Source organism: Dermochelys coriacea, chromosome 13, assembly GCF_009764565.3.
Source record: "Dermochelys coriacea isolate rDerCor1 chromosome 13, rDerCor1.pri.v4, whole genome shotgun sequence".
NCBI classification, from domain to species: domain Eukaryota; kingdom Metazoa; phylum Chordata; order Testudines; family Dermochelyidae; genus Dermochelys; species Dermochelys coriacea.
Genome location: NC_050080.1, coordinates 32,392,617 through 32,414,823, shown reverse-complemented (window position 1 = coordinate 32,414,823; position 22,207 = coordinate 32,392,617). Strand labels below are relative to the sequence as shown.

The 22,207-nt window shown below is 47.7% G+C and overlaps 1 protein-coding gene across 1 annotated transcript; it reads left to right on the top strand.

Annotated features, from left to right (window-relative positions):
* The first annotated feature begins 4,733 nt into the window (after positions 1-4,733).
* FAM83C (family with sequence similarity 83 member C) lies at positions 4,734-21,001 on the top strand. The gene is made up of 4 exons (XM_038369901.2): positions 4,734-5,480; positions 10,408-10,575; positions 15,903-16,027; positions 19,587-21,001. The coding sequence occupies exons 1-4, from the start codon at positions 4,929-4,931 to the stop codon at positions 20,563-20,565; spliced, it is 1,824 nt and encodes a 607-aa protein (XP_038225829.1). The 5' UTR covers positions 4,734-4,928; the 3' UTR covers positions 20,566-21,001.
* The last annotated feature ends 1,206 nt before the right edge of the window (positions 21,002-22,207 follow it).

Here is a 22,207-nt window from a genome sequence, read left to right as displayed (position 1 = left end):
GGCACCGCTGCACTTGACAGCCTGGGTGCTGTGTGGAGAGGAACAACGGTGTTCCGACAGTGTCCGGCAAGTCCTGCTGGGCAGCTGGAAGCCTTCTACCCAAGCTACCTATGTGGCAAAGTGGAAGCGATTTACATGTTGGGCCTCGGATCATCACATTCAGGCAGAAGAGGCCCCACTGCAAGACATTCTGGACTATTTGCTGCACCTTAAGCTCCAGGGCCTGTCGCTGTCCTCAGTCAAGGTGCATCTGGCAGCCATTTTGGCGTTCCATCCTCCATTTCAAGGCAGGTCGGTCTTTGCCCACTCTATTACGGCATGGTTTCTGAAAGGCCTGGAGCACCTTTACCCATATGTCCAGGATCTGGTATCCCCTTGGGACCTGAATCTTATGTTGTCAGAGCTCATGAGTCCCCCCTTCAAACCCCTAGCTTCCTGCTCCCTCCTGCTTTTCTCCTGGAAGGTCTCCCTCCTAGTCGCCATACCTTCGGCCTGTGGAGTGTCCGAAATCAGAGTGCTAGCATCTGAACCACCTTACATGGCCTTCTATAAGGACAAGGTTCAGCTGCATCCGCACCTGGCCTTTCAGTCCAAGGTCATCTCCCAGTTCCATACTGGTCAAGACGTATACTTGCCGGTCCTTTGTCCTAAGCCCCACATGACAGATGAGGAATGCAGGTTGCATGTCCTGGACATCAGATTGGCCCTGGCCTTCTACATAGACAGAACAAACCATTCTATACATTGACACAGTTGTTCACTGCGGGTCGCAGACAGGATGATAGGTTGCCCTGTCTCTGCCCAAAGAATATTATTGTGGATCACAGCCTGTATCCGCTACTGTTACGAGCTAGCAAAGGTGCCCCCGCTGCCAATAGTGAGGGCTCACTCAACTAGGGCGCAGGTGTCCTCAGCAGCCTTCCTTAAATATAGTTCAGAGATATTTATTGAACACTTCTGCCTTTTCTGCTTTATTATTGATAATTATACCATTTCCATCTAGTAGTGGACCAATACCATTGTCAGGATTTTTTTTTTCCTAATGTATTAAAAAAATTCCTCCTTACTGTCCCTACCTCTGCTGGCCGCAGATTTCTTTTTGTGTCCCTTTGATTCTCTTATCAATTTTCTATAATTTTTAACTTCTCATTTATATTAATTACTATCAACTGACCCTTTCTTCCCAGCATCCTGTGATAGAAGGGTTGCCCGAAGCGGAAGAGTGTGCGATGTGCATATTGTCATCTGCAACAAGTATGAGTACCAAGTATGTCTGGGCCAAGTGGGGGTTACCAAGATGACTTTGCCCTTGTCAGTTCTTATTTTGTGTATAAACCTTGATAACAGGGGGATCAGAGGAAACACATTTAGCAGAGGTGCATCCCATTTGAGAAGGAAGGCATCTCTCAGGGACTGGAGCTCCAGCCCTGCTCTCAAACAGAATTGCCAGCATTTGCCGTTCTGGGATGTTGTGAAGAGGTCAATGGATGGGTGATTCCAGTGTTTGAATACGTTCTGTAGGACTGTGTTGTTTAGTTCCCACTCGTGATTCTGAGAAAATTCTCTGCTCAGCATATTGTAGTGTTTTGACAACCTGGGAGGTACGAGGCTGATATGCTGACACTGTGCCGGATACACCAGTTCCATAGTTTCATGGGTTTGGTGCATAGGGAGTATGACCTGGCCCCTCCCGGCCAGTTTATATAAAACATGCAGGCAATGTTGTCCGTCCTTACCCATAGAGTTTCGTCCCTGATCAAGGGCAGGAAGAGCAAGAACTGGTTGTGAACTGCGCACAGTTCCAGGAGATTTATGTGTAACAGTGTCTTGGAGGGAGACCACCTGCCGTGAATTGAGTGGTGCTGTACATGGGCTCCGCAGCCTATCAAGGAGGCATCAGTTGTAAGAATCATTGAAGGTAGAGTCTGTGTGAAAGGGACTCCCATACACACACATTGTTGGGTTGTATCCATCGGTGTAGGGAATCTTTGACTGTGTGGCATTGCAAAGTGTCTGTTTAGGCTGTGTTTGTGTGGTATGTAGGTCATATGGCCTAATAGTTGGAGGTAGGTGTCACCTGGCGTGCCTGGGGCAGCCCTCCCTGAAAACGCCATGGTCAGGGCAGGCTGCCAAAAGGAGAGCAGATACTCCCAGGACTGGTGGGTAACACTGAAGTTAAACTTCCCAACCAGTCACAAAGGCAGCGATGATGACGGGAGAGTCACCACTGGGAACAGGCACACCGGCTGGCAGAGCTAATCCCTGGGACAACCAGCAGGAGGTGCCACCTGTAGTGAGGGAACCTCATGAGAGCCAGATACTGGGAGACTTGTGTCACCACAGCCTTTTCCATGGTCTGAGCCTGCACTGGAAGGCTAGAACACTGCTGGCATCAAGCCAGAGCTTTCTGAGCAATGGCCATGCAACATCTTTGTCATAAATATAAAGGGAAGGGTAAACAGCTTTAAAATCCCTCCAGGCCAGAGGAAAAACCCTTTCACCTGTAAAGGGTTAAGAAGCTAGGATAACCTCGCTGGCACCTGACCAAAATGACCAATGAGGAGACAAGATGCTTTCAAAAGCTGGGGAGAGGGAGAAACAAAGCCTCTCTCTTGGTCTGTGTGATGCTTTTGCCGGGGACAGAACAGGAATGGAGTCTTAGAACTTAGTAAGTAATCTAGCTAGAGATGTGTTAGATTCTGTTTTGTTTAAATGGCTGAGAAAATAGGCTGTGCTGAATAGAATGTAGATTCCTGTTTTTGTGTCTTTTTGTAAATTAAGGTTTTTGCCTAGAGGGATTCTCTGTGTTTTGAATCTAATTACCCTGTAAGGTATTTACCATCCTGATTTTACAGAGGTGATTCTTTTACTTTTTTCTTCAATTAAAATTCTTCTTTTAAGAACCTGATTGCTTTTTCATTGTTCTTAAGATCCAAGGGTTTGCGTCTGTGTTCACCTATGCAAATTGGTGAGGATTTTTATCAAGCCTTCTCCAGGAAAGAGGGTGTAGGGTTTGGGGAGGATTTTTGGGGGGGAAAGACGTTCCCAAGAGGGCTCTTTCCCGGTTATATATCTGTTAGTCGCTTGGTGGTGGCAGCAATACAATCCAAGGGAAAAAGGAAAATAGTTTGTACCTTGGGGAAGTTTTAACCTAAACTGGTAAAAATAAGCTTAGGGGGTTTTCATGCAGGTCCCCACATCTGTACCCTAGAGTTCAGAGTGGGGAAGGAACCTTGACAATCTTCATTAACAGCAACCATGCACAACCCCACCCTGAAAGCAAATCCCTTGGAAGTAAAATAATTTTCTATGATAATGACTGGGAGGAGAATCATAGTTCTCAGCACTCCAGAACCTGTGCACCTGCCACCCATCAGTGAGTACAATCCAGCCTCATGACTCATCTTAAAAGTGTATTTATATTAAAACTTGCCTAAAATGACATGGCCTGATTCTCAGGAGTGCTGACCCCGTCAGTCCCTAGTGACCGTGATGGCCATTGAGTTTGGAAATGTTGGCCTTTGCCACCCTCGGTCTCAGGTTCCTTTTCTGGGAAATGGGACAATAATACTGCTGTCACCCTTGACATCTATGGATGAAAAATGTTACACACGGTCTGTGCTACCAGCTGCTGTTATGATGATGATGACCCAATGTGCATGTGCAAACACTCAGCTGTTTGCATTCAGTTCTGGTAGAGCAGATGCAAAGCAATTGTGCAATCGAACATGCACCTACTTGCTGAAAATCAGCTCCCCTGTGTAGAGCTTTTCTTCCTGAACATCAGGCAGACCAGTAACACATACCATTCAGCACCGGAGAAGGGGTGCAAAGTACAAAGTGACAGCTCCTGATGAGTTGCCCCTGTATTAAAGGCTCCCTAATAGCACAGGCAGACTGGGCTCAACACAGCACTGAAAATACCCATAACATGCATAGTGTTGCTGTTCTAGCACTGCATGAGAAATGGACATTCTCAGACATCTTGGCTTCTGTGCCCCCAAGATGTGTATTTGGGGAGATACAAAAAAACACATCTGTTGTGAATTATTGCTTCTACGGGGCTGATGGCAGAAAAGGCTGTTCTGAGACTGTGGTGCTTCAGACAGGCAACGTGATCGTGAGCAAGTGGCTGTCTCCTCTGTGTTTGCTGCCTGGCTGGCTATCATTAATTGCTTGTGATATTTGCATTTGTTTTATAATTACCACTGAGAAACATGTTTGGTTTGGAACAAGATTCAATATCTGCATTCCACTCTGAGCACAAGACCTGACCCGGCAGGTTGCACCCTGGCTGGCAGACAAGCTCAGGTGAGAGCAGAAACCCGCCTGGGTGTCAGTACGTGAGGAAGTATATCTGCAATCGGTTACTGGCAGGGAGAAGGAAGGGCCTATTAATTCTTGAATCTGTCTGAAAGGGACAAGCCAGACACTGAGAATCACGACTGCAGCCAACAAAACTGAGAGCAAGAATTGCTAAAAACTACCTCTTTTTCCCCGGAGTGGAGGGATGTTCAGCAGTAACTGACAACTAACGCAGACTCAAGTAGGGTTGCCAACACTATATTTCAAAAATAAGAGGCTGTTCTCTTAGCACCCCTCCCGATATTATAATTAATAAGCAGGACTCACCTACATTCGCCTGGGGTATTTCTTGCTGCTTTTTTCAGCACTCAGCAACTCCCAATCTTGTTGTGCAGAGATGAAGAAATAAGGGACGTCCCTTCTCCTATGGAACTGTTGGCAGCCCTAGAGAGGAAGCGACAAGGTGCACTGAGCTCTCAAGTCCCACAGCCCCAGGTGAACCCATTGTGAAGGAGCTGAGGAAAATCAGAGAGCGACAGAGTGTTGCGACAGAGGGCCAGAGACAGCTGCTGAAGAACACAACAGATAGAACCTCTGGAGGGTTAGCAGCAGCAGCTCTCATCATGTTCAGCCACCATGTTCAGGCCAGGTCCTGGCTCCAGAGGGGCTCTGGAGACAGTCCTGGGGAGTCTGGACCGCTACGGAGTCGGTTGGAGGAGCTGAAGAAGCTGTGGTGGAAGAAGCCCATCCCCCTGGTGCTGCAGCGCAGTGAGACAGCCAGGCTGGCTATGGATGCCTTTCTGGAGGAGGGGAAGCCTGGCTATCTGCAAGCCATTGCTGAGGAACAGGAGCTGCCATTTCTCTCCCCCCTAGACATGGACTACATGAGCCAGCATAGAAGCCAGAGTATCCCGGAGCCTAATGCAAGGAAGGGGCATGAGACCGAGCGCAAAGTGGGAGACACTGAGGACAGGGCCTCCCTTCTTTCTGAACTAAGCTCTGGTACCTACTTCCCACTCATGTCTGACATGCAGCCTCCAGAGCTGGAACTGGGCTGGCCAGTGATGCCACTTGGCAGATGGTGTGGCCAAACTCAAGCCAGTGTGTATTTCCAGAGAAACAAGGCCAACAGCATCAAGGATTTACTCCGGTGCCTGATCAGCAGGGCAAAAACGGTATGTACAGAACTCACCCCATTTAGATAGAGCGTCTTGCACAATGGGATGAATGCAGGCACACAGGATGGGGCACAGCTGTAGGGGACTCTGAGTCCTGGCTGCTGTCATCACAAGCCTGGCAATGTCTGGGCAGCTGGAGTGCCGTGACTGCTGGATATGCTACCCAACTCTATAGCCACCTGTGCCTCTCACCTAGCCCAGTTTAGATTCCTTCCTGCTTTCTCCAGCCATATTCTTAGACTCTGAGTCTTTTAGGGTAGAAACTGTCTATGTATTGTGTGTGTGCATAGTGCCTAGCACCATGGGGTCCGATCCATGGGTGCAGGGTCAGGGCTTGTCCATCCGGTGGGGGTGGGGGTTGGGCCAGGGCTTGTCCATCCCATGGGCAGGAGGGCACAAGAATGAGGGCCTATACCTGGGCTAGGATCATCTAGGTAACCATGGCTGAAATCCCTAATCAGCCAGATTGCCCAGTTGGCTGAGAGGCATTTCCAGAACTACTAGTAAGCCCAGCAGTAGCACTTGGCCAGTGGCTGCTCAACGCTTATACCCACAGCTGTGATTGTTCCTGTGTCTCTTTGTTCCCAGCCTTGCTCCAGCCCTGTTTCTGCCCAGCTCCAGCCCACTCCAGCTCTGTTCCCCTGCTCAGTTTCTGACTCCTGGGTCCTTACCCTGGCCCTGACTCTCAGCTCTGGCTCCTGTAGCTTGACTCTGGCTCCAACCACTAGGCCTGACTGTCCCATGTCCCAGTCTGTGACACTGAGCAGCCCAACCAAAAAGAGGATAAAGAAGGGAAGTGGGAGTGGGTCAGTTACTGGAGTGGATCCCACTAAGGCCAGCATCTCTCTATCAGAGAAAGTGGGTGTCATACAAAACCTACAGCGGCAGGTAGACACCTTGCAGGCGCAGAATGCTACACTGCAGGCACATTGCATCGGCTGTAACTGCCCCCTTACGAACCTAAAATTCCCCTGACAGACAAGTTTGATGGTTAGCTCAGCCAGTTCCATAGTTTTATGGACCAGTGCCGGCTCCTATTCCTGCTGCACCTGCCATCCTGCCTCACCTTCTCCACTGACCAGTCTCAGGTGGGACGTATCACTAGCCTGCTTACTGCAGAGGTGTTGGCTTGGGCCTCCTCTCTCCTGGAAAAATTTAGCCCTTTACTGAACCAATCTGAGGACTTTGTTCAAGCCCCGGCAGTAATTTTTGCTGACCTGAGCCATAGGCATGCGGCCACACTCCAAACCCTGTGGCAGGGACACCAGTCAATTGCTACTTATGCCCTGGAGTTATGGTGTCTGATAGCTGGAGCCGGTTCGCACTGATTTGCTAGAACCGGTTGTTAAATTTAGAAGCCCTTTTAGAACCGGTTGTCCCTTGCGGGACAACCGGTTCTAAAAGGGCTTCTAAATTTAACAACTGGCCAAAAGTGGCGCCTTAGACACCGACTCCATGGGTGCTCCAGGGCTGGAGCACCCACGGAGAAAATTTGGTCGGTGCAGAGCACCCACCAGCATCTCCCTGCCCCACGCCTGGCCCCAGCTCACCTCCGCTCTGCCTCTGCCTCCTCCCCTGAACGCACCGCCCCGCTCTGCTTCTCTGCCCCCCGGGTTTCCCATGAATCAGCTATTCACGCAGGAAGCCTGGGAGGGCAGAGAAGCAGGCGGCGGCTTCGTGCTCAGGCCCAGAGAGGCAGAGCGGAGGTAAGCTGGGGCGGGGGGGGGCATGAGGAGGGCCACCCACACCACAGCAGGTAACCCGAGAGGTGCAGGGGAACCGCTCTCCACCCCAGCTCACCTTCCCCTCTGCCTCCCTGGGCCTGAGGGCGAAGGTGCCACTTGCTTTTCAGCCCTCCCAGGCTTCCCATGCGAACAGCTGATTCACGGGAAGAGAGGGGCAGAGAAGGGCGGCGCGTTCAGGGGAGGAGGCGGAGCGGAGGTGAGGTGAGCTGGGGCCAGGCGAGGAGCTGCTGGTGGGTGCTCTGCACCCACCAAATTTTCCCTGTGGGTGCTCCAGCCCTGGAGCACCCATGGAGTTGGTGCCTAAGGCGCCACTTTTGATGTGATCAGTGCGGGGAGTGACCGCTCCCTCCCAGCTACGCTACCCCACCCCTACGAGCCAGAGGGACCTGCCGGATGCTTCCTGGGAGCTGCTCCAGGGAAGCACCGCCGGGACTCTCCACTTCGCCCCCCGGCAGGTCCCTCTGGCTCTTAGGGGCAGGGTGGGCACCCAGTATGCAAGTATGCACAAGACCCTCCTGCCCAGTTCTGGGGGCAGTCAGGGGACAGTAGAGGGGATGGATGGGGCAGCGGTCTCAGGGGGAGGGGCGTCAACGAACACAGGGGGTTGGATAAGGCAGGAGTCCTGGGGGGCAGGGGTGGGCCATGACCCCCTTGTGGGGTGAGGAGGGAACCGGTTGTTAAGATTTTGGCAGCTCATCACTGGGGCTGGCCAGAAAGCAAGAATTCTGGTCTGTGAAAAGTGTGAAGATGTCCGCCACAATGTGGAATGAAACCAAGGCCTTTAGAAATGTTCATGAAAAATCAGCCTATGAGCCCAGAGTAGACAATAGCATGGCAGTCAGGGCACTCGTGTAATATGTAAGAGATCCAGGTTCAAGTCCTGCTCCAAATCAGGCAGAGCAGGGGTTTGAACATTGGTTCCCCATCTCCCACATGAGTGTTACCTGACTATTCTGTGCTTTGTCAGACAGTTATGCACCAACATGTCCATGGGGGAAGCTGACCCTGTCAGTCAGTGGTTGGGTTTGTTTTGCTCTGAAGCCAGAGGGTTTATATACTTTTATCCTATATAATGTACCTGCATAAATCTTTATTACCTAGATCAGCAGTTAAACTTTAGCAACCCGAGGACACCCATTTTGATTTAAAAATTTTCAGGGACCCCTCAAGGCCCCCAGCTCAGCCCCTGCCCCGCCCTCTTCCCTGAGGTCATGCCCCCACTCACTCAATCTCCCCTCCTTCTGTCGTTCGCTCTCCCCGACCCTCACTCACTTTCACCAGGCTGGGGCAGAGGTTTGGGGTGCAGGAGGGGGTGAGTGGGTTGGGCTCTGGGCTAGGAGTTTGGGTGTGGGAGGAGCTGTGGGCTCTGGGAGGGACTTTGGGTGCTGGATGGAATTCAGGGCTGGGGCAGGGGGTTGGGGGGCAGGAGAGGATGAGGGGGGCGGTGCTTACCTTGGGCAGCTCCCAAAATCGACCAGCAAATCCTTCTGGGCAGTGGCTCCTAGGAGTGGGGGGCCAGAGGGTCTCCTCACGCTGCTCCTGCCCGCAGGCACTGCCCCCACAACTCCCATTGGCCGCAGTTCCCAGCCAATGGAAGCTGCAGAGTCGGCACTTGGGCTGGGAGCAACACGCAGAGACCCCCTGCTTCCCGGCTGCAGGGACATGCTGGCCGCATCTGGGAGCGGTGCGGAGCCAAGATCCCTGCTCCGCCCCCTCCTTCGTGCCGGGCAACAGCTGTTCCCTAGTGTGAAGGAGGCACTGGGAGGGAGGAAGGGAGGGGGAAGGAGTTGATCAGTGGGGTCCGTGGACCCCCCTGGAGTACCCGCGGGGACTCCAGGTCAGTTTGAGAAACGCTGACTAGACAAATGTCCAGTCCTTTTCTGAATCTTGCTAAGCTCTTGGCCTTGTGATATCTTGTGGCAATGAGTTTCACAGGCTAGTTCTGCATTGTGTAAAAAGTATTTCCTTTTATCAGTATTAAATGTTGTGCTTTTCAATTTCATTGAGTATCCCCTTTCTCTGTGTTACAAGACAGGGTAAATAGCAGTGCCCAATTCACCTTCTCCAAGTGTTCATTATTTTATAACTCTCTAACATTCCCTCTTATTTGTCTGCTTCCTAATCTAAACATTCCCAGTCTTTTCAATCTTTCTCTCTTTCCCAAACCTTGAATCATTCTTTGCTCACCTCTGAACCGCTCTTGCCTGCTACATAGTTTCTGAGATGGGGTAACCAGAACTACACACACTAACACAGGGATGGGTATGCCATTCATTTATAGAATGGCATGATATTTCCCATATTATTTTTTATCCAATTCCTTATGCACCCTAATATTTTCTTTCTTTTTTGGCTGCCAAGGCATATTGAGTTGAGCTCTTCATGGAATGGTGCCCCGGTCTTTTTCTGGTGGGTTACAGTTAATTTAGAACCCTACAATATGTCGGAGCAATACAAATTGTTCTTTCTATTGTCATTACTGTATACTTATCCACAGTATTTTCATCTGCTGCCATGCTATCCATTCCCCTACCTTGGTTATGTCCCTCTGAATTTTCTCAGTTTTTCTAGCCAAACTATGCTGCAGTCCTAAGTATACTGTGGGGATGAGCATGGTAATGCTGCCACCTTGCTGCTCCCTCTCCCTGATACCAAGTCCAGGTTCCTTATTATGAATTGAAAGATGGTCAAGGCTTGGCAACAGCCTGAAGCCCTGTGTGAGGCCCTCAACATCCTGCCTCCAGGTGGATAGAGAGAGGTGCTAGGACCTGTCCCCTGGCACTCCACTATTAGTGCTCCAAAGATACCTCTATCCTAGAAACATTAGCATGGCACAGCTGCACTGCTGTAGTGTAGATGCTTACTACAGCAATGGAAGGAGTTCTTCCATCATTGTAATAAATCCATCTCTCCAAGAGGTGGTAGCTAGATCTATGGAAGAATTCTTCTGTCAACCTAGTGCTGTTTACACTAGGACTTACATGGTTTAATTACCTGAGTGATGTAGCTAGGTCAAAGTAACTTTCCAGTGTACATCAGCCCTGAGTCCTTACACTTTATGGCATTTGGGTCTCTGAGGTGTTGCTTCCTCCCCTTTTCGGCTGAGAAGCTACCTACCACAACCGTGTCCATCAAAGAAAGCTCCTTCAGTTGGGCCTTCTTGTTTGTTTTCTGGCTAGGTGATAGCAGTCGTCATGGATCTCTTCACAGACATGGAGATACTCTGTGACCTGATGGAAGCTTCAAGCAGGCGACGTGTCTCTGTTTACCTGATCCTTGATGAGAAGTACTTAAAGTATTTTATAGAGATGTGCAGTAAAATGGCTCTTAACAAGGACCATTTCCCAGTAAGTTTGCAGCATTTCTTTTGGTGGTGTACAAAGTTAATGCAATTGATATGTATGACAAAATATACCCCTGTGTTCACACAGCCTATTGTAATAATGTTTGTACAAGGTATGCCTTGTGAGGTGTCATTTAAAAACTCATAATATGTTGATCAATAATATCAAGGCAAAATGCACATAGCAACATTATACGTGGAGTTATAATCATAAGCTGACTAAAAATATGTTTTCCAGATAAGTCTGGGGAGTGGATAAACCAGTTCCTCAGAGACAGAGGGCAAGCTGATACCTCAGGCAGGTGTAAACAAGACGGATGGACCATTATCTGCTAAGAGCTTGTCTTCACATACAGTGCTGCAGCAGCACCACTTTAGTAAAGATGCTACTACACCGAAAAGGTTCAGAGAAGGGCAACTAAAATGATTAGGGGTTTGGAACAGGTCCAATATGAGGAGAGGTTAAAGAGGCTGGGACTTTTCAGCTTGGAAAAGAGGAGACGAAGGAGGGATATGATAGAGGTCTATAAAATCATGAGTGGTGTGGAGAAAGTGAATAAGGAAAAGTTATTTACTTGTTCCATTAATGTAAGAACTAGGGGCCACCAAATGAATTAATGGGCAGCAGGTTTAAAACAAATAAAAGGAAGTTCTTCTTCACACAGTGCACAGTCAAACTGTGGAACTCCTTGCCTGAGGAGGTTGTGAAGGCTAGGACTATAACTGGGTTTAAAAGAGAACTGGATAAATTCATGGAGGTTAAGTCCATTAATGGCTATTAGCCAGGATGGGCAAGGAAGGGTGTCCCTAGCCTCTGTTTGTTAGAGGCTGGTGAAGGATGGCAGGAGAGAGATCACTTGATCATTGCCTGTTAGGTTCACTCCCTCTGGGGCACCTGGCATTGGCCAGTCAGTAGACAGGATACGGGGCTGGATGGACCTTTGGTCTGACCCAGTATGGCCATTCTTATGTTCTTATGACTGGAGAGCTTCTCCTGTCGGTGTAGTTAATCCACCTCCGCAAGAGGCAGTAGCTATGTCAACGGGAGAAGCCCTCCCCCACAGTGCAGTCTACACAAGGGGTGAGGTTGAGGGGGGGTGGATTTTTCACACCACGGAGCGACATAGTTCTATACATCTGTGGTGTAGACCTGGCCTCAGTGGTCATTTTTTGGCAGGGGCAAAAATCTACATCTTAGCAAAGAAACAGCATGGAGTTTCTTTCCACACAGACTGCCTGTTGACTTGCTCCCAGATGGAAATGCTTCTCAAAGCGGGGACAGGACTATAAAAAGAAGTGGCAGAGATCCCAAGGCACCACGCTCTCTCTCCCTGCACATCATGTTAACGGCACCTGAGGAGACAAAGAAAGCAGCCCTTTATCTCTGGGGGAGGGGCCTTCACCTAAAAAGTTTGGTCGGTAGGACTGCTTGAAAACATGTAGTGAGAAAACTTTGCTTTGAATCTAATATAGTTTGTTAAATTAGGCACTAGTAAGTATTTTATCTTTATTTTCTTAGAACAATTTCTGATTTATGCCTCATTACCTGTATTCACTTAAAATCAATCTCTTTGTAGTTAATAAACTTGTTTTATTGTTTTATCTAATCCAGTATGTTTCAGCTGAAGTGTCTGGACAACTATTTAAAATAACAAATTGGCATATTATTCCCCTAAAGGAATAACTGACTTAATCATAGAACCACAGGGCTAGAAGGGACTGCAGGGGTCATCTAGTCTAACCCCTGCCAAGATGCAGGATTTGTTGAATCTAAACCATCCAAGATAGATGCTCTACAGCCTTCTTTGGAAAACCTCCTGTGAAGGAGATTCCAGGACCGCCCAAGGCTTCTCTTCCATTGTCCTCCCGTTCTTACAGTTAGGAGGTTTTTACCCGAGATTTAATCTAAATCTGCTCTGCTGTAGTTTGAAACTGTTGCCTCTTGGCCTGCCCTCTGTGGCAAGAGAGAACAACTTTTCTTCATCTTTTTTATGGCAGCTTTTCTAGTATTTGAAGACCGCTATCGTATCCCCCCCTTAATCTCCTTGTTTCCAAACTAAACATGCCCAGTTCCTTCAGCCTTTGCTCATATGGCTGTATTCCATCCCTTTGATCATCTCTGTCACTCGCTTCTGGATTCTTTCCAGTTTCTCGTCCTCCTTTTTATACATTAGTGACAAAACTGGACATGATGCTCCAGCTGAGGCCTAATCAGCACTGAGTAAAGCGGAACTATCACCTCCCATGATTTGCATGCTATGCCTCTGTTAATGGAGCCCAAAACTGCATTTGCACACTGAGGTTGTGAGCCACCATAACTTCCCGACCCTTCTCAGCAGTGCTGCTGCCAAGCCCGTTTCCCCTCATTCTGTATTTGTGCATTTGGTTTTTCTTCCCTAAGTGTAGCACCTTACATTTATCTTTTTTGAATTTCATTTTGTTGTCTATAGCCCAGTTCTCCAATTTATCAAGAACCCTCTGAATTTTAGATGTTAAATAACACCAGACCCAGAACAGATCCCTCTGGAACCCCACTTGAGGCCTTCCTCCTATCTGACATAATTCCATTAACAGTTACTTTATGTTTGTGGTTATTTAAACCAATTATGTATCCATGCATTATGTATGTAGTTCCGCTGAGCCTGCATTTCTCCAGCTTACTTATGAGACTGTCATATGGGACTGTGTCAAAAGCCTTGCTGAAGTCCACGTATATTATGACCACCACAATCCTCCTGTCCACCAAGCCAGTTACCCTGTCAAAAAGGGAAATCAAGCTGGTCTGGCATGGTTTGTTCTTAGTAAAACTGGCTTTGGGTTTTAGATAGCTGGAAAGCTCCTTGTGCAGCCACACTGGCCTCCTGCAGATCTTATCATCTTTCCTCTGCGTTGGAACCACATGATGTTCAGCCACCAGTATTACATCTTTTAAGAACTACCAGCCCCCTTTGACTCCTTTTCTTCCTAACTGATCTTTCCATGGGGCCTTGCCAACCATTTCTGAGTTGGTTGAAATCTGCCTTTCTGAAGTCCAGTGTCCTTGTTTTGCTGTTCTCATGCCCTCCTTTCCACAGGATCTTGAATTCTATCAGATGATGATCAGTTCCTTCCAAGTTTCTGACCACCTTCACATTCACAACTAATTCATCCCGGTTGGTCAAAACCAGATCCAAAATGAATGACCCCTTGGTTGTTTCCCCAACTTTGATTCAGAAAGTTATCTTCTTACACATGCTAAGAATGTGCAGGACATATTATGTTTTGCTGTAATAATCTTCCAACAGATATCAGGGAAGTTAAAATCCTCCATTATTACTAGCTCACAATATATTTGTACTGTCCAGGAGAAGGCAGGGTCATACAGGACATACATTTCTGGGGGAAGATCTGGGTGTGTGCTGGGGTCACTCTATAGCATAACCAAGGCTGGTAAGAGGGTAACAAGCCTTGTGGATAGGGGGGAAGCGGTAGATGTGGTATATCTTGACTTTAGTAAGGCTTTTGATACTGTCTAGCATGACCGTCTCATAAACAAACAAGGGAAATGCAACCTAGATCAAGCTACTATAAGGTGGGTACATAACTGGTTGGAAAACCATTCCCAGAGAGTAGTTGCCAGTGGTTCACAGTCATGCTGGAAGGGCATAACAAGTGGGTTCCCGCAGGGATCAGTTCTGTTCAATATCTTCATCAGTGTTTTAGATAATGGCATAGAGAGTACACTTATAAAGTTTGCAGATGATACCAAGCTGGGAGGGGTTGCAAGTGCTTTGGAGAATAGGATTAAAATTCAAAATGATCTGGAGAAATGGTCTGAAGTAAATAGGATGAAATTCAATAAGGACAAATGCAAAGTACTCCACTTAGAAAGGAACAATCAATAGAATGTATACAAAATGGGAAATGACTGCCTAAGAAGGAGTACTGCAGAAAGGGATGTGGGGGTTATAATAGATCACAAGCTAAATATGAGTCTCCAGTGTAACATTGGAGCAAAACAAGAGAACATCATTCTGGGATGTATTAGCAGGAGTCTTATAAGCAAGACCCAACAAGTAATTCTTCTGCTCTACTCCGCACTGATAAGGCCTCAACTGGAGTATTGTGTCCAGTTCTGGATGCCACATTTCAGGAAAGATGTAACAAATTGGAGAAAGTCCAGAGAAGAGCAACAAAAATTAAAATTCTAGAAAACATGATCTGTGAGGGAAGATTGAAAAAATTGGGTTTGTTTAGTTTGGAGAAGAGAAGCCTGAGAGGGGACATAACAGTTTTCAGGTACATAAAAGTTTGTTTACAAGGAAGAGGGTGAAAAATTGTTGTGTTTAACCTCTGAGGACAGGACAAGAAGCAATGCGCTTAAATTGCAGCAAGGGCGGTTTAGGTTGGACATTTGGAAAAACTTCCTAATTGTCAGGGTGGTTAAGCACTGGAATAAATTGCCCAGGGAGGTTGTGGAATCTCTGTCATTGAAGGTTTTTAAGAGCAGGTTAGACAAACACCTGTCAGGGATGGTCCAGTTATTACTTAGTCCCGCCTTGAATGCAGGGGAATGGACTATTTGACCTCTCTAAGTCCTTCCAGTCCTACACTTCTTTGATTTTATGAAGGATCACCAAAGTACCCTGTGCAAGCTAGAAATGTGGCTAGGCTCAGGTCAGTTTCACTCTGGTGAGGCAGCTAATAACCCTAATAATGTTGTCTGACAAGATTACAAGTCATGCTGATAAAGGTAAATGTGAAATAATACAGTTAGAATTATTTAAGGCATTTGTACTGCATGACTAACAAAACCCTAACACTACCCAGAATCTGTATGGTATATATTAAATGGATTAAAAAGCTGACTAACGGAGAGATCTCAAAATGTAGCTGTGAATGAGGAATCATCAACTAATGGTGCCTTTCTGGTAGGTTCTGCAGGGGTGGATTCTTAGGCCAGTGCTATTCGATAATTGTATAAATGATGTGGTAGAAACTGTATCAATTTATAAATTCTATAAATGATCTAGAAGGACAAGTTCTTCATGCCAAGATCTTGTATAACCTGTGGTGTAAGGTGCTAACAACAACACATTAATTTTTGGTATTTTTATTTCATTAAATGATCCCCAAGCAGCAGGCAGTTTGACAGAAAACTCTGTTACTATGGGGAACGCAGTAGCCAGAAAACACTCGATGCCTTGCTGCTTACCTCCTTTCAGGACTGGGGGTCACTGTCAGACAGCCCATTGCTCAGGTTATCATTCGTAAAGAAATCTGTTAAGAAAGAAAAGATGTAGCTTGCTCTATTCAATCTGGCTCAATCCATATTTCATCCTCTGATTTCAGAACATGCAAGTGCGGTGTCTGAGTGGAGACACATATTACAGTAAAACAGGCAAGAAATTTGCAGGTCAAGTTCTGGAGAAGTTTGTACTGATAGATCATGACCACGTTCTTGCTGGTACATACAGGTGAGACATCACAGTTTGTGCCTCTAAAACCCAGAGACATTGGGCCAAACATTCATTGTCACAGAGAAATCAACTTCATAATCTCACCCATATCCCTCACACCCTCTTCCTGACTCATTTCAACACATGGCTCTCCCTCTTCATCATATTGTCAATTACTTCAATTTTCATGCTGATCGCTCACCCAACCTCTAGCCTCTGCCCTTACCTTTCTGTTTGACCTGCAGACTGCATTAACTCTCCCACTGCACACACACTCCACCAGTGCCACTCCCTGGACTTGGTTGCCTTCACACGGCAGTGATCTTTTCCACTTTTGATCACCACCTTATTTCCTTGAATAGTGCCCACTCCCACCCTGCTTTCTGCCTCCCAGCTGGCCCTTTCTTGACCTTCAATCGAGCAACATCTAATTTTGTTGCTGCTCATAACTGCACCCTTGCCCATGGCTCCCTGCTTCCTCAGCTCTGACTGGACTTGACACCCTCTGTTCCACACTCTCCTCCAAGCCACTCTTTTGCTCTTCCTCCCCACTGACCCTCTGCCTTGGTTTACATCCAGCATTTGTTTTCCACATTCTTGCTCCTGAGCTGCTGAGCAGCCCCGAAGAGTCTCCACGGGTCACTGGGGCTTCCTTCACCACAAACTCATCTTCTCCGCCTTAAGGGATAGCTCCATGGTATGAGCATTGGCCTGCTAAACCCAGGGTTGTGAGTTCAATCCTTGAGGGGGCCATTTACGGATCTGGGGCAAAAATTGGGGATTGGTCCTGCTTTGAGTAGGGGGTTGGACTAGATGACCTCCTGAGGTCCCTTCCAATTCTGATATTCTATGATTCTGCTGACTTCCTCACAAAGAAGCCCTACTTCCCCCTTATTGAGTCCCAGGTTACACCCCCATTGCCTCATAACCACTATCAACTCCCTCCTGAAGCCCTCTCCACTTCCTGCACCCTCGTCCTTCTGCCCAGGATCTTGCTGACTTGGCTGAATTTCAATCAGTATTCCATCCTGCTCAGACTTTCTGCTGCTTCTGAGGCTATCACTCCCTCCTCCTTGGAATGCTGTCCTCCAGCCTCCAGGAATGCTCCTTCAGTGTCTCCTGCTGCTGCCCCTTTCCCTGCTCTGTCAGGATCCTTCAGACTCTGTCCTTGGCCCTTTCTGCCCTTTAGCAGTTTAGCCTACATGGCCGTACTTGCTCACGTTAACTTAACTGTCTTCTCCAAGCTGACAAGTCACAAACCTGCTTCCCTGTGTGCAGCCCTGCGTCCCAAGCTCTCTCTCCTGAATGGTTACCAACAGCTCCAGCTTAATATGGCTTAAAGCCAACTCTTCCTCTCCTAACACCTCTCCTTCCAGACTAGTGTTATTGCTGACATCCCAGTCCAGAGTTCATGTCTGACTCCTCCCCTTCACATCTAAGCCATTCCCAAATCTTCCGAGTTTCTTTACAACATACCAAAATATGAGATCCTTTTTTTCTGTGCCAATGGCTAACTGCTTGTCCCCACCCTGGACACATCCCACCTGGATCTGTGCACCGTCCTCACTCCCCTGCCAGTCTGACCATGTCACCTCAAGCTGTCTACTGGCAACAAGTTTACACTTCTAGTTCCCTCCTCCAAGGCCTTGCCCAGGCCTACATCTTAGATCTCCCCTCTTGCCATGCTCCTCAGTCTGCCAACAAACCCAGCCACGTCCTCCCCCCATGGTCAGACTGGGAGCTCTCCAAGAAGGCACGCTATTTCCCTAGTGCCCATAATGACACAATGGATGTAATCAAACTGAACTTATTGTTTTGAATTATTCTTTCCTCTGGATTCCCAGCAGGTCCTGTGTTCTCCGGCCATAGTTTAGAATGAACCCAGTAAGGGTAGAAGGGAAACAACCGAATATCCAGTCAGTTAGGCTTAAAAGGCAAAGGCAGGAAGCCTAAATCTCATCTTGCCAAGCAATGCAAACCAGGAGCAACTCGACCAGTCACTGGGTTGGCACCAGAATAAAACCGGTGTGAGCCCAGCGTTACAGCAAGGGGCCACATGAGAGCTCAATGCATTCATCTTGCCCCGAAGGTTGTGAGGATTAACAAGTGCTTTCACAGGCATATCCAGGGAGGCCGCACATTACAGAGGCTGAGAAGACAAGCATCTGCACTATGAGCAGTGAGGGTGAGAAGCTGGACCAATCAGAGAGATCCAGTGACAATAACCACAGGTCAAAGAACACCTGGGAAATGGCAGCAGCTTCTAGCCAGCTGGTGCCACTAAGAGGCAATGTGGACAAACCAGCCCGCGTGCTGCAGCATTGGCAGGTGCCAGGGACAGCTAGGCTCAGTCCTTTCCCCTCCCTCCGCATTGCCACCACTGTCTTGCAGGGAAAGTCCTGTCCAGCTCCTGGGCACCTCCACAGGCTCCCTGCAGAGCTCAGGGTGTCTCCCCTGATTCTCAGAGCAACGGCCAAAGGACTCCTCCTTCCCCCCGGCTCCCTGTGTTCATCAGTGCTACCCCACCAAGCTTCCTGCCCGACTGCCCCATGCACCCACCTGTGTCCCCCTACCCTGCTCACCTGTGTCCCCACCCTCCACTGCCCACACTCCCCCTGCCCTTCCCACCTGTGCCCCAACTCTCTGCTGTCCATGCTCCCCCTGCCCCCCCATGGTGCCTCCCCCAGCCCTTGCCTCCTGCATTACTGAAGCGCTGAGCAGAGAGTTGCTGGCAAAGAGCAATGTAGTGTTTGTGAAGCACTCCTGCTTGGTGCTGCATGCTCTGCCCCCATAGCACCCTCCTCCCAGCACCACATACTGTGCCACCCGCTAATGCTGTACCACCACTGGCAATGTAACGCACCCTGCACCTTCATGCAATTAATATTACCTGTTGTACTATGTAGATGAAATATGTGGACCCAAAGAATCATAGGTGCTAATGTGACCTGGTCACTGTCCAAAATTAAACAGTTTAACCCAGGTTTGGGGGTTGGTATCCTGAGACTTCAGCGGGCTCAGTACCTGGCAAACACAGCATTAAAAATCCCTTTTACCTTGTACTAAAGATTCAGAAAATACAGCGAGCTGATCCCAGAGGCTCTGGTAGCCTCTGCCTTGCCTCCCCCTGTGCCCTGTATCCACCAGAACACCCACCCCCCAGAGCCTGGGATCCCCCCACTCCAGGGGGATACTCTCTCTACAGCCTGGGATCCCACTGCCCCAGAGAATACATCCTCTACAGACTGGGATCTCCTGGACACATCCAGTCCCCAATCCCGGATCCCCCCCTGCCCCTTGGGGACACACCCAGAGCCCCCCATTCGCCTGGCCCTCCTCCCTGTTGCGGTTTAAATTGCCTACAAGAAGCCAAGTATGTCTGCACCCCTCCCCATGCACATCCAGAGCCCAGGGCATGACATCCTTCTCCCTCCGGTGAAACAGACACCTTCCCCTCAGACCGTGGAGGGCAGGCTCCAATATATTACAATGCATGTCAGTGTGAGGATATAAATGATGTAATATCTATGGTAAATCATTCAAAGGTTAGAATTACCCGCTAATTATCTCTTTCCAGTTTTACTTGGCTGTGCAGTCAAGTTCACACCTGCTTGGTGACACACTTCAGAGGCAAAATCATTGAAGACTTTGACAGAGAATTCCGAAGCTTGTACTTAGAATCCAAACCTGTGCCTGGTTTCTGTATCCTTGAGGCTGGAACAAGCCCTACTTCACCTCACAGCTCAGCATGGAACTTCCAGTCTCTTTTAAAATCTGCCCAAACGAATGAAGCTGAAACCGCAAGCCAGGCAAGTAGTCTCTCAAATTCAAGCATTGAGAGCATAAAGATGTCTCCTTTTCTGAAGAACTCCACCTACAATGTACTCCATGAGAAGCAAGACTTGGGTCCTGGTTTCACCAGTGAAAAGAGAAAGGAAGCAATCAGCTCCATGAAGCCAAGTGACTCCAAGCAGCACTGGGAAATGTCAAACTCTAGCCACAACATTTCAGCTAAATTCAAGTCTGCCTTATATGACCAGCCTAATCATAAGTCACACCAGGCATCCTTGCAGCCGATGTCTTTCCCCATACTAAGCTGCAGTGAACCTAATCATCTAGAAAATAAGGCACTGGCTAAAACTAAGAATGACCAATTGCTCCATCACTCTGCCATAAGACAAGGACCAAACTTACGATCCCCCTCTGAGAACACTAGTACAAATGGGGCAAATACCAAGCAGAGAGCGCCCAGGGATGTTTCAAGTGGAAAATCAATAGAAAGCAGCAGCAAAATATGTAGGAATGAGAGAACGCTGACTCTTGGACATAGTAAACTGGACCTGATTATCCAATACAACCAGTTAAAAAGTGAGTGGACAGCTGCAGTCCCAAGCTCTGCTAGACTCAGTGTCAGTGTTAGTGAAGTGCCAAAGAAAAATAGCTGCAATATACACAGGGATGAGAAAACACTGACTCTTGGACACAGTAAACTGGATCTGATCACAAGTTATAACAAATCAAAATCTAAGCAAATATCTAGTCGATTTGGGCCCTAACCTGTTCTCTCTTGTCCTATGGTGTGTCTACACTAGCCCAGCTGTGCCGCTGTTGCACTTAGTGAAGACGCTACCTACTCAGATGGGAGAGCGTCTCCTGGCGGCACAGGTACTCCACCTCTATGAGAGGTGACAGTGTGTCAACAGGAGAAGCCCTCCCATTGACATAGTGTTATCTACACTGGGGGTTGGGTCAGTGTAACTACATCACTCAGGGGTATGGATTTTCCACACCCCTGAGCGACTTAGTTACACTGATGTAAGTTTGTAGTGTAGACCAGGGCCTAGTTACATTCTCCAATCTCATTCCCAGAGTTACCATAATTTTTTTGCAAAAAGAAAAGGAGTACTTGTGGCACCTTAGAGACTAACAAATTTATTTGAGCATAAGCTTTCGTGAGCTACAGCTCACTTCATCGGATGCATTCAGTGGAAAATACAGAGAGAACATGAAACAATGGGTGTTACCATACACACTGTAATGAGAGTGATCACTTAAAATGAGCTATTGCCAGGGTGGGGGGGGACCTTTTGTAGTGATAATCAAGGTGGGCCATTTCCAGCAATTGACAAGAACCTCTGAGGAACAGTGAGGGGTGGGAGGGGAAAATAAACATGGGGAAATAGTTTTTATGATAGTTTTATCTTGTGTCAGTTTGAAAACAAACACAAAATACAGAGTAACATGATGAAATAGTCCAGGCTTCTACCTTTAGCCTGTATTAAAAAAGACCATTTTACTACAAGCTTTATTTTAAAAATAATCATTTGACATAGAATCATAGAATATCAGGGTTGGAAGGGACCTCAGGAGGTCATCTAGTCCAACCCCTGCTCAAAGCAGGGCCAATCACCAATTTTTGCCCCAGATCCCTAAATGGCCCCCTCAAGGATTGAACTCACAACCCTGGGTCAATGCTCAAACCACTGAGCTACGATTTTATCACAGAAGTCACCGAATCCATGACTTCCAGAGACCTCTGTGACTTCAGTCCTGCAGGCGGTATGGGACCCCCCACAGCTGAACTCCCCGTTTTGTCACGGATATATTTAGTAAAAGTCACGGACAGGTCACGGCTTCTGTGAATTTTTCTTTATTGCCCATGACCTCTCTGTGCCTTTTACTAAAAATACCTATTCCAAAATCTTAGCCTTACTTACGACCTACGATCCTATCTCATGTCTCCTGGGTGATTTTATGCTTGCTAGAGGTAAAGTGATGTAATAGGAGTATAAAATTGTATGTATGTGGGTGTATGGCTTGTTAGCATGGAACATGCATGGGGGCAAATAGGTGAACGTAAGTATATGGCTTATTAAGTTTGCTAAAATTTAAGGCCCTATCATATTAGGTTAAGACTTTGTGAAAGTAATTATATTAGAGACTGAAGCGTAGCTGAAATGAGAGAGACCTAAGAAGATAATCCCGGATCAAATATTTTTTACTTTCATTCTGAAACAAAATCAAATAACCCCAAACAGGTCCAGTACTCCACAGAACTCCACAGGAGGGGAGTTTGGGGGACTTTAGCACTTAGGTTGCTATGCAGTATCTAAGCAGTTAGACTGCTTGTACATATAGGAATTATAAAGAAATAAATAATGTAAGAGAGGAATATCAATGCTTGATGCTTAATTAAGG

Coding starts and splice junctions, on each gene's coding strand:
- FAM83C (XM_038369901.2), top strand. CDS start 4,929: ATGTTCAGCCACCATGTTCAGGCCAGGTCCTGGCTCCAGAGGGGCTCT. Junction 10,576..15,902: donor TTAACAAGGACCATTTCCCA/GTAAGTTTGCAG, acceptor CTCTGATTTCAG/AACATGCAAGTGCGGTGTCT. Junction 16,028..19,586: donor GTTCTTGCTGGTACATACAG/GTGAGACATCAC, acceptor ATCTCTTTCCAG/TTTTACTTGGCTGTGCAGTC.